This window comes from Pseudophryne corroboree, chromosome 4 (assembly GCF_028390025.1).
Source record: "Pseudophryne corroboree isolate aPseCor3 chromosome 4, aPseCor3.hap2, whole genome shotgun sequence".
In the NCBI taxonomy this organism is placed as follows: Eukaryota; Metazoa; Chordata; class Amphibia; order Anura; family Myobatrachidae; genus Pseudophryne; species Pseudophryne corroboree.
Genome location: NC_086447.1, coordinates 201,283,580 through 201,300,679, shown reverse-complemented (window position 1 = coordinate 201,300,679; position 17,100 = coordinate 201,283,580). Strand labels below are relative to the sequence as shown.

The following is a 17,100-nucleotide window of genomic DNA, read 5'->3' as shown; positions in this document are numbered from 1 at the left end:
TGCGGATCCCACCTATACCCCATGGTCCTTTTGAAGTCCCCAGCATCCTCTAGGACGTAAGAGAAATTGCATTGTGATCGCATAGCTGTCGGTATTCACATGCTGGGCGGCCTTGCCCTGTGCTGGGCAGCCTCCAGCATCCGATCACAGCCAGCTACAGTTTTGCTAAAACAGCAAAACTGAAGGGGAATGAGGGCCTATGTACTAAGCCTTTGAGAGAGATATAGTGGACAGAGATAAAGTACCAACCAATCAGCTCCTAGCTGTTCTTTTTCAAACACAGCCTGTAACATGGCAGTTAGGAGTTGGTTGGTTGGTACTTTATCTCCGTCCACTTTATCTCTCCCCAAGGCTTAGTAGATAGACCCCTATGTCAGGTGTCCTCTCCAACTCACCTATTTTTTTTACCTTTAATGTCTGCTCCCAACATCGAGCATTCATTAAAAAATAAGTAAACTATTGTGGAAGTGTCCCCCCCCAATAACTTTTTGAGGCACTCCGGCAATATTGAACTGTAGATAATTAATAGTGATTACATAATTATGACAGTATATAAATGAAGGGAACCAGTTCATTCCTGCTCTTCTATCTGTCTCTTTAGCAATGCCTTCTCCTTGTGACTCCGACCCTTGTTTGAATGGTGGGAGATGCGAGTCTCAGGAAGACACTTACTCCTGTGTGTGTCCCCATGGATTCATTGGAAAGATGTGTGAAAAAGGTGAGGATAGGGACCTAATTAACATTACCTTTAAAGCAAGCGGAGGGCATAGCTGGTATTAAATACTAAGTTCAATGAAATGCACATTACAGAGAAAAATATATACTCGTGCGTAAACTAAATATTATTTATTTATTAACAGTTTCTTATATAGCGCAGCAAATTCCGTTGCACTTTACATTGGAAATAACAATGATATAACAAAAATGGGTAATAACAAACAGTCATAGAGGTAGGAAGGCCCTGCTCGCAAGCTTACACTCTATATAAATATGTTGGTTCTACCCATGCTGAAGGCACCCCATGTGTTGGGAAGATGAGTTTATGGGGGTCATTCTGACCTGATCGCTCGCTGCAGTTTATCGCGTGCACCGGCGCATGGCTGACAGTCATGGCAGGCAGAGGCGGTCGCTGGGCGGGAGGGGGCGGCACGGTGGCGCTTGGCCACCGTTTTGTGGGCGTGGACCGGCCAACGCAGGCATGGCCGGACCGTGCGGGGGGCGGGCCGCAGCGTCTGCGTGACATCACACGCAGCCGCTGCGAGCCGGGCAGCGATGAGTAGCTCCCGGTCAGCGCGCAAAAGCTGCGCTGGCAGGGAGCTACTCCTGAATTACAAAAGCATCGCCGCTGTGTGATGATTTTATACTTCAGTGACGTGGCAGGGACTGACATGCGGGGTGGCCTAGCCCTGTGCTGGGCGTCCCCCGTCATGTCAGCGTGGATGATCATAGCCGTGCTAAATTTAGCACAGCTACGATCAACTCGGAATGACCCCCTATAGGGGTCATTCCGACCTGTTCGCATGCTGCAGTTTTTCGCAGCTCAGCGATCAGGTCACTACTGCGCATGCGTATGCAATGTGCAGACGCGTCGTACAGGTATAAACCGGATCGTTGCTGTGCGATGGATTTAACAAAGAATCCATTCGCACAGCCGATCGCAAGGAGATTGACAGGAAGAGGGCATTTGTCGGGGGCTATTGACCGTTTTCAGGGAGTGTTTGGGAAAATGCAGGTGTGTTCAAGCGTTTGTAGGGCGGGTGTCTGACATCAATTCCGGGACCGGACAGGCTGAAGTGATCGCAAGGGCTGAGTAAGTACAGACCTACTCAGAAACTGCACAAAATGTTTTTGCAGAGCTCGGCTGCACAGACGTTCACACACTTGCAAAGCGAAACTACACTCCCCTATAGGCGGCGACTATCTGATCGCAGCGCTGTAAAAAGTAGCTAGTGAGCGATCAACTCTGACTGACCCCCTAGGTCCATAGCAGACTGTTGCCCATTACCAGCACGTACACAGCAATGCAGTCCCAAGGATATCACTGCACATGTGGAGATCTGCTGTCTGGGGGGACATGCAGCACAGCTGCTCTGGAGTTGCCCATTATCAGTGCTGTGTCTGTTTCTTCTGCTGTCCGAGGTGGATAGGGAAATGCTGCCTTTCTCTTTCTTTACAAAACCCATTGTGAACATGTATAAAAACACAGGTTACCAGGTCCACTCCATCGGTTTAAGCTCCCTACTTACAATTTATTGCAAAATAATTTTGACATTGATTCCTTCCATATGCTGCCCCCGTAACCTACCATCTGAGACAGCCTGGTTGCTTTATCTAATAATGGGCCTGATTCTGAGCCTCAGTCATGTCTTGAGTCATATGTTAATAGGGCAGGCGATTTTTAAAAAACTGAGATGACCACTTGCAGCCTCTTAAGGTGTGTATTTCTGTCTCGGAACGATTTTACATGCAATGGTAGCACCCTGGAAACTTTCGCCAGCTCTATGGCAGGTGCAGTGTCCCCTTCTGGGTGTGGCCTCCTATGTGAGCCCTACAGCAGGTGCAGTGTCCCCTTCTGGGCATGGCCTTCTATGTGAGCCCTACGGCAGGTGCAGTGTCCCCTTCTGGGTGTGGCCTCCTATGTGAGCCCTACAGCAGACGCAGTGTCCCCTTCTGGGCGTGGCCTCCTATGTGAGCCCTACGGCAGGTGCAGTGTCCCCATCTGGGTGTGGCCTTCTGTGTGAGCCCTATGTATGGCCTCCTATGTGAGGAGTTTAGCAACACTTTCAGCTATACACCCATGTCATCTTAGCCACCCGTTACCTCCCAGATACACCCACTAGAATCCACATCTGTCTCTGTATTGCAGCTTTGTGGGGTAACAATTGGGATACATGCAAAGACTTGCAACTTCAGACAACTACGTACGGCATGGACACTGCGTCCACCCTTGCTCAGTGCTGAATTGGTCTTCCTATGTGAAATGCTGTTTTTCTTTATCTCACTTTGCATATTTTCCTTTACCCTGATCATCTTATATTTCCCTCCTTCTCTATCACCTTCTTTCTCTCTCAGTAAAGCCGGCGCGGTGCAGTTTGCTCCCTTGTCGGAATGGAGGAACGTGTAAGGAAACCCATGAGGACTATCACTGTGTGTGCCCCTATCCATTCATTGGAAAACACTGTGAGACAGGTGAGTCAATGAGAACGGCAGAATGGGTTCATTCGGTGGAGTGGGGGGGGGGGGGGGGAGTGTGTGTATCGGGGGTGTATCTGTATTTCCCTTTTTTTCCTGTTGCATTGCTGTCTGGTGTCACAAAGTCTCAGGATTCTAATGTAGAATGTGAAGGTTGCCGTGTGGTCCTGCAGTCCTTGCCTCACTGTTATGCTTGATGTTGTACAATCTTTACTGTCTTTGTTTTGATCATTGATGCGATATTGTAGAGACACACTGATCAACCTCACTTGTAATTATCATTTCAGGGATGAGAGACCCCTGCTCGTCGGGCCCATGTCACAATGGCGGCACATGTTTTCATTTCAAGGGCAAGTACAAGTGCTATTGCCCGCCTCACTACTCTGGCCGTCACTGTGAGAATGGTGAGTGAAAACTCTAATTACCGCAGAACACATTTATGTGATCATGGTTCTGTTTGCATTCAAATCCGAATCAGAGCCCTGGTCCAATATTGGGTCAGTGATAACAGTTGTTGTATATTGTGGAAGCCTTAATGCTCAGGTATCAGAATGTTTCATACATTGGCCCTCATTCCGAGTTGTTCGCTTGCTAGCTGCTTTTAGCAGCATTGCTCACGCTAAGCCGCCGCCTACTGGGAGTGTATCTTAGCTTTGCAGAATTGCGAACGAAAGATTCGCATAATTGCGAATAGAAATTTCTTTGCAGTTTCTGAGTAGCTCGGGACTTACTCTGCCACTGCGATCAGTTCAGTCAGTTTCGTTCCTGGTTTGACGTCACAAACACACCCAGCGTTCGCCCAGACACTCCCCCGTTTCTCCAGCCACTCCCGCGTTTTTCCCAGAAACGGCAGCGTTTTTCCGCACGCACCCATAAAACGGCCAGTTTCCGCCCAGAAACACCCACTTCCTGTCAATCACACTCCGATCACCAGAACGATGAAAAATCCTCGTTATGCCGTGAGTAAAATACCTAACTTTTGTGTAAAATAACTAAGCGCATGCGCTCTGCGAACCTTGCGCATGCGCAGTAAGCGACTAATCACAATATAGCGAAACTCGGCAACGAGCGAACAACTCGGAATGAGGGCCATTGTTAGGAAAGTTTACATTGTGACGACTTCCACAGTCAGCGAGAAGCTGCTAGCACTGTCACTGTAATGCCAACTGTTATGAGATATTTTATCCTAGGTGATTAATACAGTACATCATCACTTCTTAAGTTGTGTGTTTATAAATGAACAGATCATTAAAACTAATCATAACAGTTACTATTTGCTATATTTTTGGTTCATTTATTTACATAAATCAGGTAATTATTGCCTTGATTTTGTATTTACAATTCTCAACACATCAGTAACTTACAGTATGTTTCCTACACCCCATTCTGACACGTGTGCGCTACCTCACCCATTATATAGCAGAGTTGGACTGCGGGCCACCAGAAGAAGTGAAATATGCCCATATTATTGTCACATCGACATGGCCAGGTGACAAAGCGGAATACCAATGTAATGAGGGGTATAGAATGAACACCCCAAACAATACTAGCATATGCAGTGACGATGGCATGTGGGGTGAGCCCCCACAGTGTGAGGGTAAGTGATTTGTCGCTGCATGGAGATCAGGTGGGATAGGAGGGCTGGTAAATTAGAGAATAACACTCAAAGCTTCTTCTTATGACCATAGAAATTGATGAGTGTGAATCACAACCATGCCAAAATGGCGCAGTGTGCAAGGATCGTGTGTCTCACTTCCTATGTGACTGCCAGGAAGGATACAGCGGTAAACATTGTGAACTAGGTAAGGCCATTACTATGTGAATAAAACAGATATGCAGCTGACCTTCAGGTATGAGTGGTAGATATGAGTAATAATATTGTGTTATTATAGAGGAATTAAAAGTCACTGTATTTATGTATAATGTGATTGTGATACCTGTGTAGTGTGGCAAAGTTTCTTACTATGCCTGCATACTCTAGGAAGGTGGGCCGTGATGCCTGCATACAGCGGGGGAGGTGGGCCTTTGGTGCTTGCTTACAGTGGGGAGGAGGGCCTGTGGTGCTTGCATACAGCGGGGAGGAGGGTCTGTGATGCCTGCATACAGCGGGGGAGGTGGGCCTTTGGTGCTTGCTTTCAGTGGGGAGTAGGACCTGTGGTGCTTGCATACAGCAGGGAGGAAGGCCTGTGGTGCTTGCATACAGCAGGAAGGAGGGCCTGTGATGCTTGCTTACAGTGGGGGCGGTGGGCCTTTGGTGCTTGCTTACTCTGGGGAGGAGGCCCTGTGGTGCTTGCATACAGCATGGAGGAGGTCCTGTGATGCTTGCTTACAGTGGGGGAGGTGGGCCTTTGGTGCTTGCTTACTCTGGGAGGAGGGCCTGTGGTGCTTGCATACAGCGGGAGGAGGGCCTGTGGTGCTTGCATACAGCGGGGATAAGGGCCTGTGGTGCCTGCATACAGCAGGGAGGAGGTCCTGTGATGCTTGCATACAGTGGGGGAGGTGGGCCTTTGGTGCTTGCTTACTCTGGGGAGGAGGGCCTGTGGTGCTTGCATACAGTGGGAGGAGGGCCTGTGGTGCTTGCATACAGCGGGGATAAGGGCCTGTGGTGCTTGCATACAGCAGGGAGGAGGGCCTGTGATGCTTGCTTACAGTGGGGGAGGTGGGCCTTTGGTGCTTGCTTACTCTGGGGCGGAGGGGCTGTGGTGCTTGCATATAGCGGGAAGGTGGGCCTTTGGTGTTTGCTTACAGTGGAGGAGGTGGGCCTTTGGTGCTTGCTTACAGCGGGGAAGAGGGCCTGTGGTGCTTGCTTACAGCATGGAGGAGGGCCTGTGTTGCTTGCATACAGCAGGGAGGAGGGTCTATGGTGCTTGCTTACAAAGGGGAAGTGGGCCAGTGATGCTTGCATACAGCAGGCGGAGGGCCTGTGGTGCTTGCATACACTGGAGAGGTGGATCTTGGTGGCCAGTATATACTATTGTGGTGGGCCTGTAATGCCTGCATACACTGAGATTAACTTGTGACCTCTGTATACACTGGAGATGTAGACTTCTGACCGCCTATATACAAGAGGAGGTAAGCTAGTGGTGCCTATATACACTGGTTAGATGGGCTTGTGAACTCTACATACACCAGGTACAAATATATCCTCATACAACTTTGCTGCATTCATGCCAAATAGCGCCTCTTGGCACGTCAGGTCGTGTGAGAATCTTCTAGTGTCTGGTGTCTTTTTTGCTTCTTCTTGCCAAAAATTGCTATGTGACTAGGACGCGCTGATTAATTTGATATATGACACTTGTATATCTGTGTGCAACTGAGGGGGGTATTCAATTAGGGCTGTTAGTTAAATGCTAATAAGACGCATTTTCAGCAAAAAAAGACTGCCGACAGAGTTGCAGGGGACCTGTAGGCTTACTCACGCAAGTCATCTCTCGCTGCTTGGCGTATTGAGGCTAGATGTATGAGGACACATCTGTAGGCAGGCTTGTGAACTCTATATTTATTGGGGGAGGTGAGCTTTTGAACTTGTATACAGCTGGAGGTGGGCTTGTGATACCTGTATACACTGGTACAGTGGAATGGCTTGATACCTGTATACACTGGTACAGTGGTATGGCTTGATACCTGTATACACTGGTACAGTGGTAGGGCTTGATACCTGTATACAATGTATACAATGGTACGGTGTAATAACTGTACAGTCTGAAAATGTATGTGAGATTCTGGGCTGTGTTGCTGCATTAATAGATACTGTGTTGCTAATTTGCAGAGATTAATGAGTGCTTCTCTGAACCATGTAAAAATGGAGGAACCTGCCAGAATTTCCCCGGGGGTTTCCTGTGTACCTGTCCTGAGGGCTTTGTTGGTGCCCACTGTGAGACTGGTAAGGAGATATTTCATGTGCATGTAATAAGAATGCAGGTAAAACAATAGGATATGACAGAAGTGGCACGTGTACAGAGTAGTTATTCGGTTACACATCTGTTTATAAAGCAGATGTTACTAATCATCATAATAGCTTCAAGCTCTTTATTCCAAACTCTGCAATTTGTCAGGACGTCCAGTATGTTCGCTTCACATTGAAAGGTTTAGTTCAGAAGGGTAGCCGGGTCCCAAACATAAAAGAAGGATACTTTTGTTGCCTTTTCCCATGGGCCTTAGGCCAATAAAACGGTAATACTGTGATTGTTTTCAGAAATGCATCTAACTAAAACAATTGGGGACACAAATAAATAATATACTGATAAACTAACATGATATATAATGCACTGATGCATAATTACCAATATATCCTAGTACACTAAAACACTTGCTACTTGGTGCCATTGAATTATTTGCATTGAAATGCTTGCTGCATGCTTTCCATTAGTGCTCTGTAGCCAAGCAGCGTGCGTCTGGACTACATTAATGTGAAAGCCGCTGATCTTGCAATCATAACTTTAAAAACATCTTCCTATTTGCAGCATAAGCATCTTTTGTAAGTGTCTCTTTATAGTTACTTTGGCAGAGATTTATCAAACCTTGGAGAGAGATAAAAGTACCAACCAATCAGCTTCTGTCATTTTACAAACACAGGAAAAAATGAAAATGCAGGTGAACACTATATACACTAACAACACTGATAATCAGAACAATTTATAATAAACTATAAAATTTAACATGGAGTCAAATTAAAGTTCTTAGCATCATTTTTGGATAAGAATATGGAACCACCTACAAACGGCCAGGTGGCCTCATCAGGTGGGTCCCTAACATTCCTAAGGTTCAAGTCCAGAACACGGGACCCCCTGGGCCAGCACAGCACAACCATTCTAAGGCATCACACTAGTAAGAAGTAGCAGTTTAAGTGTTACAAAGTGTTACATTAATAAGAAGTAGCAGCTTTAGTGCTAAGTGTTATATCAGAATCAGCTTTATTGGCCAGGTATACTTGCGTATACTAGGAATTTGTCTTCGGTTTGCTATACAATAGCCAAGTAGGTAACAGATAAGCAGGTGGGGGGGGGGGGGGCAAGTAAAGCCATACAGATAGGTATACCGTAGGGACCTAAGTTAGTTACATGTACGTCTAGTCAGTCAATCAATGTTCAGGAGTTCAGCAGGAGAACCGCTTGGGGAAAGAAACTTTTGAGGCTTCTGATGGACCTGGCGGGGACGGCCCTGTAACGCCTGCCTGAAGGAAGCAAGTTAGACATGCTGTGGCTGGGGTGTGGCTGGTCTTTTACTATCTTTGTTTACCACTTTTTAGCTCTGGACAGGTACAGGTCCTGGACTGAGGGAGGGTCGGCCCCGATGATCTTCTCTGCGGTTCTGGCCACCTTTTGGAGCCTGCATCTGTCCCTCGCGCTGGCGGAGCTGTACCATACCAGTATCGAGGCGCACAGTACCGCCTCCACAATCGCGGAATAGAAGAGGAGCAGAAGCTTTTGTGGGTGTTGAACTTCCTTAGTTGCCTGAGGAAGAACAACCTCTGCTGCGCTTTCCTGACAGTGGCGTCAGCGTTGGACCCCCATTTAAGGTCCCGGGAGATTGTGGTCCCTAGAAACTTGAAGGCGTCCACTAGCGATACCACACTGTCAGCAATCGTTAGCGGAGGTGCACTAGCTGACTTCTTCCTGAAGTCCACTATCATCTCTACAGTTTTGAGGGGGTTGAGCGCAAGGTTTTTGTGGATGCGCCTCTGGGCCAACCGTTCTACTTCCCGTCTATAGGCCGATTCGTCCCCGTCCTTGATGAGGCCGATGACGGTGGTGTCATTGGCGAATTTGATGATCTTTACAGATTGCTCCTCTGAGGTGCAGTCATTTGTGTACAGGGAGAAGAGCAGGGGTGAGAGGACACAGCCCTGAGGGTGCGAAGTAGCAATTTAAGTGTTAAAAATTGTTACATTAGTAAAAAGGTAGTTTAAGTGCTAAAAAGTGCTGTGTTACAGTAATGATGTCCTGAAGCTGCCCAGCCACACCAACCCAGGGGGGGCCCACAATATTTTTTGGGCTAAAAATTATGCTAAGAACCTTAATTTTTAGTGTTCTTAGTGCTTAGAGTGGGGTGTAGTATGGTATGCCGGCGGTCGGGCTCCCAGCGACCAGCATACCGGCGCTGGGAGCCCGACCGACGGCATACCGACAGTGTGGCGAGCGCAAATGAGCCCCTTGCGGGCTCGCTGCGCTCGCCACGCTGCGGGCACGGTGGTGCGCTACGCTATTTTATTCTCCCTCTAGGGGGGTCGTGGACCCCCACGAGGGAGAATAAGTGTCGGTATTCCGGCGCCGGTATACTGTGCGCCGGGATCCCGACAGCCGGCATACTGAAGACCACCCCTTAGAGTGTGCAACTGCATTTTCCCTTGTGTGACACCTTTTATTATGTTTAAAATAAGGGTGGCCCCAGCCCACCCCCCCACCCCCACTCTCACACCCACCCCTCTTGTTTTTTTCCAAACGCAGCCCATAACATGACAGCTAGTAGCTGATTGGTTGGTTTCCCCATTTTATCTCTTTCCAAGCTTTGATAAATCTATCCTTTTAAATAAAATATTGTTAAACTGTTCACATTTTTGGCCATTACAAATTTCACTTACATATACAAATTTGATAGCAGAGTTTTCATATTTCATATAACAAATCATATTACATATATATCTAGATGGTAGTTTTCCTTATTTACTGATTTTTGTTAAATCTCCCAGTTTATAGTTGTGCACGTCTCGGGATCATCTGGTTACCTCATATACTCTGCATGCTGATTGGTCGACTAAATAGCTTGTCCAAGTTTAAAACTAAGGGCTTGGGACCTGATTCAGTAAGGGAACGCATACTGCATCCTGGGGGCTGCCCATCGCAGGGCAAGGCTGCCCAGCATGCTACCAGCCGCCCCCCCCAACCCCTCCCCCTAAACAACCCACCCCCACCCCCCCTGACCACACTGGCGCAGCCCCTCCCATCACGCCCCCCGCTGTGTTTACCGTTTTCTCCGCCATTCCTCCATTTTGACACCACACTCTCGCAGTGCTCCGTCTCCACCTTGGAAACAGCGCTTGTCCGCAACCCTACCTACACCACGATAGACAGGCAGAGGCGATCGCATTTTCTGCGGGGCCCCACAGAAAATGCGGAACGCATGTGCAGGATGGGCACTGTGCATGCACTCGCAACCTTTTAGTATTTTTTTAAATTGGATCGGCTGCAATGGCCAGCTCTTGTGGAAACAGGGGCAGTACTCGTCCCTGTTTTCTGGGCATGCCGAGGTAGGTGGACGCAGCTCACTGGCCGTGGCTGCGTGAAAACACCGGACACCCTGCATAACCTGAGTGTTACTCAGGTGACTGATGTTGACCTTTGGATACTGAAGCCAGCAGGAGGTGTCTGTTTACACAAGACGCATCCTGTGGCATTAGCATATTTTAGCACTGCCGCCCCATGCAAAGAAGCAGCAACTGCGCTAATGCGTTCATCTCTGAATCAGTATATTTTGTTTATGTATTATTGTTTGCCTTTTATCTTTGTATTTTATATTTGAAGACACAAAGAAAAATAGGAAAGATTGTCTCTTCGTTGGCGCACAAAGGAGAAAAAGATGATTTAATCTAAAATATAACTTTTAATAGTAGTCAATTAAAATAGATGTGAAATATATATGAAGATGTTTTATTAATAAAATATATTATATCTATTAAAAATATTCACTGTGTCACTTGTTTTATTTCCATTTGTATTGTTGTTCTAAGGATCCAGACCATTCGTAACAGTTTGACAGTTTCAATGTAAACATATATCCACCAATTGTTGTGATTTTTAGCTAGTGTGTCACTTAACAGGGGACCTAAGAGGAGGCTTGTGTGGAGTGGGTTCTCTGTGCCCCTATCTAACCTTAATATAGGTATATTACAAACAGGTCTCCTTTCCACACTCTTGATTTATCACAGAAAGAATATCCCGTGATATAATGCACTTTTTAGATGCGGTGCCATTTATCTAACACCTCCGTCCTGTGATTACTCATACAGAATTAATGCTTGCCTGTTCGTATTGCCAGGCTGAGTTATTGAGGCAAAAACACTGTAACAAGTTGGACCATACAATGTTACAGTCTCCTCTTAGATTGACACAACACTATAACCATTTACTTCTCTCCTATTACAAGGAGATTCGTGGATATAGTGGGATAAATTGATATATAATATGATTATTTTCAGCATCACACGCGTGTCTTTACGATTTTATCCCATTATATTATAAACAAAGGGCCATTGAGAATAGGAGGTAACCACACTATTTTGTATCATGTAACTATAATTTTACACGTATGTCGTGTTCTTGTCATGTGCCATGTATGTAGTACAGAGTTGATGGTATAATGAATTTCTCTTTTATATCTCAAAGGATATCACAGTATGTGAAAGCAAGGGATCACTGAGATCTATACAATAAATAATGTCTCTATTTGTTCATTTATATAGCTATTTCTGTTGCATACAAATTGAATTACACCTAAAGTGTCTTTGCAGCAGTGATTTAATACAGGTATAGCCTATATTGTACTGATTCACTATGATTGTCAGTGCAGGCTTTCGTACAATCTCTTTTATTGTGTATGTGTTTGGTCATTTAATACTTATACTGTCTCATTTGACATACAATGTTAATATTATAATTATTCTCTCATATGTTTCTCACAGAATAAAGGCACACGGCCACTGAGACATATGTGATGTATTATTTCTGCACACATACGTATAGCCGCACGTAATTTAATTACCATCAGCGTATTACTGCAACAGCTGTTTTAATTGTGAGTATAATCTGTGTTGATTCCCCAGAGTTCAATACTGAGAGAGTCAGTGATTTTTCTATTACGAGTGGTTAACCACCATCAGCATATCACTGCGACAGCTGTTTTAATTGTAAGTGTGATCTATACTGATTCCCCCGAATTCATTACTAAGAGGATCAGTACTTTTTCTATTATGGGTGTTATAATTTAACCACCATCAGCGTATCACTGCAACAGCTGTTTTGCTTTTAGGTTTGATCTGTACGGATTCCCCCGAGTTCAATATTAAAAGTATCCACACTTATTCTCTTGCGAGTATTATAATTTAGTCACCATCAGTGTATTACTGCAACAGCTGTTTTAATTATAAATGTGATCTGTACTGGTTTCCCCGAATTCAATACTAAGAGTATCAGTACTTTCACAAATGTGTTTTTTGATCGCCGTCAGCACCTCCCTATAACGGCTGTAGGTACATATGTAGCGCCTGTATGTTAACTATCATAGGTTCATTACTAACGGTGTCCATATACATTCGTCCTGTTACACAATCATATAGCTCTCTTAGTTAATCAGCACCTCACTGTAGCGACTTCTGATACGTATGTGATACCTGTTGTATTGATTCACACAAATCCGTTACTGACATTGTCCATACACATTTTCTTACTACATACTTATATGGTTCTCTTAATGGCTCCCTCAACTCCCTCTTTATCTAGCTAAATTGTTAGTCTGTCGATACGAGTGATCCTATTCCTATTTCATATATCCATCAGCCATATTAACATTTAAACAAGTGATTTCAACATTTTCAGTGAATATAGCAGGCAGATTTATGCCGCTCTGAAACGCCACCAACGTGCACGTTTCACATCAGCTTCCTCAGGGCACTGAGGAAGCTGATGTGAAACGTGCACGTTGGTGGCGTTTCAGAGCGGCATAAATCTGCCTGCTATATTCACTGAAAATGTTGAAATCACATGTTTAAATGTTAATATGGCTGATGGATATATGAAATAGGAATAGGATCACTCGTATCGACAGACTAACAATTTAGCTAGATAAAGAGGGAGTTGAGGGAGCCATTAAGAGAACCATATAAGTATGTAGTAAGAAAATGTGTATGGACAATGTCAGTAACGGATTTGTGTGAATCAATACAATAGGTATCACATACGTATCAGAAGTCGCTACAGTGAGGTGCTGATTAACTAAGAGAGCTATACGATTGTGTAACAGGACGAATGTATATGGACACCGTTAGTAATGAACCTATGATAGTTAACATACAGGCGCTACATATGTACCTACAGCCGTTATAGGGAGGTGCTGACGGCGATCAAAAAACACATTTGTGAAAGTACTGATACTCTTAGTATTGAATTCGGGGAAACCAGTACAGATCACATTTATCATTAAAACAGCTGTTGCAGTAATACACTGATGGTGACTAAATTATAATACTCGCAAGAGAATAAGTGTGGATACTTTTAATATTGAACTCGGGGGAATCCGTACAGATCAAACCTAAAAGCAAAACAGCTGTTGCAGTGATACGCTGATGGTGGTTAAAATATAACACCCGTAATAGAAAAAGTACTGATCCTCTTAGTAATGAATTCGGGGGAATCAGTATAGATCACACTTACAATTAAAACAGCTGTCGCAGTGATATGCTGATGGTGGTTAACCACTCGTAATAGAAAAAATCACTGACTCTCTCAGTATTGAACTTGGGGGAATCAACACAGATTATACTCACAATTAAAACAGCTGTTGCAGTAATACGCTGATGGTAATTAAATTACGTGCGGCTATACGTATGTGTGCAGAAATAATACATCACATATGTCTCAGTGGCCGTGTGCCTTTATTCTGTGAGAAACATATGAGAGAATAATTATAATATTAACATTGTATGTCAAATGAGACAGTACAAGTATTAAATGACCAAACACATACACAATAAAAGAGATTGTACGAAAGCCTGCACTGACAATCATAGTGAATCAGTACAATATAGGCTATACCTGTATTAAATCACTGCTGCAAAGACACTTTAGGTGTAATTCAATTTGTATGCAACAGAAATAGCTATATAAATGAACAAATAGAGACATTATTTATTGTATAGATCTCAGTGATCCCTTGCTTTCACATACTGTGATATCCTTTGAGATATAAAAGAGAAATTCATTATACCATCAACTCTGTACTACATACATGGCACATGACAAGAACACGACATACGTGTAAAATTATAGTTACATGATACAAAATAGTGTGGTTACCTCCTATTCTCAATGGCCCTTTGTTTATAATATAATGGGATAAAATCGTAAAGACACGCGTGTGATGCTGAATATAAGCATATTATATATCAATTTATCCCACTATATCCACGAATCTCCTTGTAATAGGAGAGAAGTAAATGGTTATAGTGTTGTGTCAATCTAAGAGGAGACTGTAACATTGTATGGTCCAACTTGTTACAGTGTTTTTGCCTCAATAACTCAGCCTGGCAATACGAACAGGCAAGCATTAATTCTGTATGAGTAATCACAGGACGGAGGTGTTAGATAAATGGCACCGCATCTAAAAAGTGCATTATATCACGGGATATTCTTTCTGTGATAAATCAAGAGTGTGGAAAGGAGACCTGTTTGTAATATACCTATATTAAGGTTAGATAGGGGCACAGAGAACCCACTCCACACAAGCCTCCTCTTAGGTCCCCTGTTAAGTGACACACTAGCTAAAAATCACAACAATTGGTGGATATATGTTTACATTGAAACTGTCAAACTGTTACGAATGGTCTGGATCTTTAGAACAACAGTACAAATGGAAATAAAACAAGTGACACAGTGAATATTTTTAATAGATATAATATCTTTTATTAATAAAACATCTTCATATATATTTCACATCTATTTTAATTGACTACTATTAAAAGTTATATTTTAGATTAAATCATCTTTTTCTCCTTTGTGCGCCAACGAAGAGACAATCTTTCCTATTTTTCTTTGTGTCTTCAACCTTATTGTCTATGGTGGCACCCCCAACATATTAATAGAGAATTAACACCACAATACATGTATTAATGGGGTTCATACTACATTATAAAGAACACATGTTGACCTTTTGACTGGTGCAGAAGTTTTCCCCTCTCCCTTTGTCCCCTTTTTTGTTAAAACTATTGTATATTTGAGCCTGTGGAACATCACCTATGGTTTTATAAAGCAAGGAAGAGTAAGGCTACTTTTACTTTGGCGTTTACCATTTTTCCCAGAGCTGGATGGCTGTGACTCTTCCCCGTGCCAGAATGGGGGCATCTGCGAGAACCTGGCAGGCTCTTACCTGTGTGTATGTCCTAGAGGGTTCTATGGCTATCACTGTCAGACAGGTGAGTGTCTTGCTGTATTATATGATGTGCCATCCCCCAGCACATCACTGCACTGATCTAACTACTACAACATCTAGGTTACACACACCATTCATCCCTATGAGGAATGTGAGGTGTACCAGGTGACATTTACCACATGAGGCATTGCTATAGGAAAAAACATCTCTGTCTGAGCCCTTATATGGTACAGAATTATTGGGTATGGGTCATTAGGTCGACCACATTTAGGTCGACAGTCATAAGGTCGAGGTGAACAAGGTCGACATGAATTTTTTTACTTTTTTTGGTGTTGTTTTCTTCGTAAAGTGTGTACATGTCAACCTAGTGACCATGTCGATCTAATGCATGTCGACCAATAGTGGTCGACCTAATGACTGTCGACCTAAGTGTGGTCGACCTAATGACCGTATACCAAAATTATTATGCGCCATTAAACGAATTGCTAACAGGTAGAAAAATGAAGAGCAGTTTGGGCGCCATAAGTCTAGAAATAAGCTCTAGTGATCTCCTTAGAATCAGTGCTGCTCCTAAAGTGAATAAATCTGAATTACTCAAATAATGGGGTTAACGCTTGGTGAAAACACCCATAGAGCGCAATGAGGGTCAGTTACAGTATATACAGTAAGGAATAGGCCCTACACACTGTGCGATAGTAATGAAAGACATGAACGATCTTGTTCATTAATGAATGAGTTACCGTTCATATCTTTCAGTGTGGAGGCACCAGCAATGAACGATGCGCGGCCCCGCGCTTGTTCATCGCTGGTGCCCCATCGGCTGTGCATGCAGGCCAATATAGACGATCTCGTCCATATTTGCCTGCACTTCTATGGAGCCGGGTGACGGGGGGAGTGAAGAAACTTCACTCCCCCCGTCACTGCCCCCCCCGCCGCTGGGTCACCCGTTGGCCCTATCCACCATCGGGCAGCTCGGCGGCGGATCGCATAGTGTATAGGGCCCTTAACTTATAGCTAGCATTAATTATCTGACATAACATACAATATAACAACAAATAATATTAAAAGGTCAAATTGTGTATTTAATTTTTTTTCTTAAGGCATTCTAAAAAAAAATTGTGTTACCATTGTGGAAGATATTAATGTTTGCAGCAGCGAATCTGATAGCAACGGACATGTTTGTGCATGATCAACATCCCATTCAACCCCAGTAATGACGCCCTGTCAAAGCCCACTGCTCGGCCCAAGTGCTGAATGGCCAGATCCTTATGATTTGGCCCTATATAAGAGTGAATAAATCTGCAGCAAGATCAGCCTGTGTATGGGCACGGCAACATTGAGAAGTTAGCATTATACATTACAGCAGTGACTCTCTACTCCAGTCCTCAAGTATCCCCACAGGTCATGTTTTCAGGATTTCTTTCTGACACAATTATATAATTAAAGAAATTCAGAAAGCATGACCTGTTGGTGGTACTTGAAGACTAGAGCTGAGAACCCCTTAAAGCATTATTTTTTCATTACATTTTAATTTAAATGATAGAGAATAACAATCTCCACATAACACTGTGTTTTACAGTGAGTGATTTATGCCTCTTGAACCCATGTGGCAGCCACGGTGTCTGTGTATCCAGTGCAGAAGGAGCAGTTAGCTGTACGTGTCGGACTGGTTACACTGGTATCACTTGTGAAAGAGGTAATGTTACTTTGTGACCCTGCAGTAATAAGATGGCATGTGGCATGGTGTGCTTGATTGTGGATAATATGGCA

The 17,100-nt window shown here is 44.1% G+C and overlaps 1 protein-coding gene across 9 annotated transcripts in view; it reads left to right on the top strand.

Annotated features, from left to right (window-relative positions):
* SNED1 (sushi, nidogen and EGF like domains 1) overlaps nucleotides 1–17,100 on the top strand; it is a 233,832-nt gene that overhangs the window by 170,935 nt on the left and 45,797 nt on the right. For 8 of the 9 annotated variants that reach the window (XM_063915763.1, XM_063915765.1, XM_063915764.1 and 5 more), the window contains 8 exons: nucleotides 602–718; nucleotides 3,073–3,189; nucleotides 3,480–3,596; nucleotides 4,613–4,789; nucleotides 4,881–4,994; nucleotides 6,962–7,075; nucleotides 15,260–15,373; nucleotides 16,910–17,026. In XM_063915763.1, the coding sequence (XP_063771833.1) occupies nucleotides 602–718; nucleotides 3,073–3,189; nucleotides 3,480–3,596; nucleotides 4,613–4,789; nucleotides 4,881–4,994; nucleotides 6,962–7,075; nucleotides 15,260–15,373; nucleotides 16,910–17,026 (987 nt within the window). The remainder of the gene's footprint in view (nucleotides 1–601; nucleotides 719–3,072; nucleotides 3,190–3,479; nucleotides 3,597–4,612; nucleotides 4,790–4,880; nucleotides 4,995–6,961; nucleotides 7,076–15,259; nucleotides 15,374–16,909; nucleotides 17,027–17,100) is intronic. The other variant, XM_063915762.1, reaches the window with a different exon arrangement.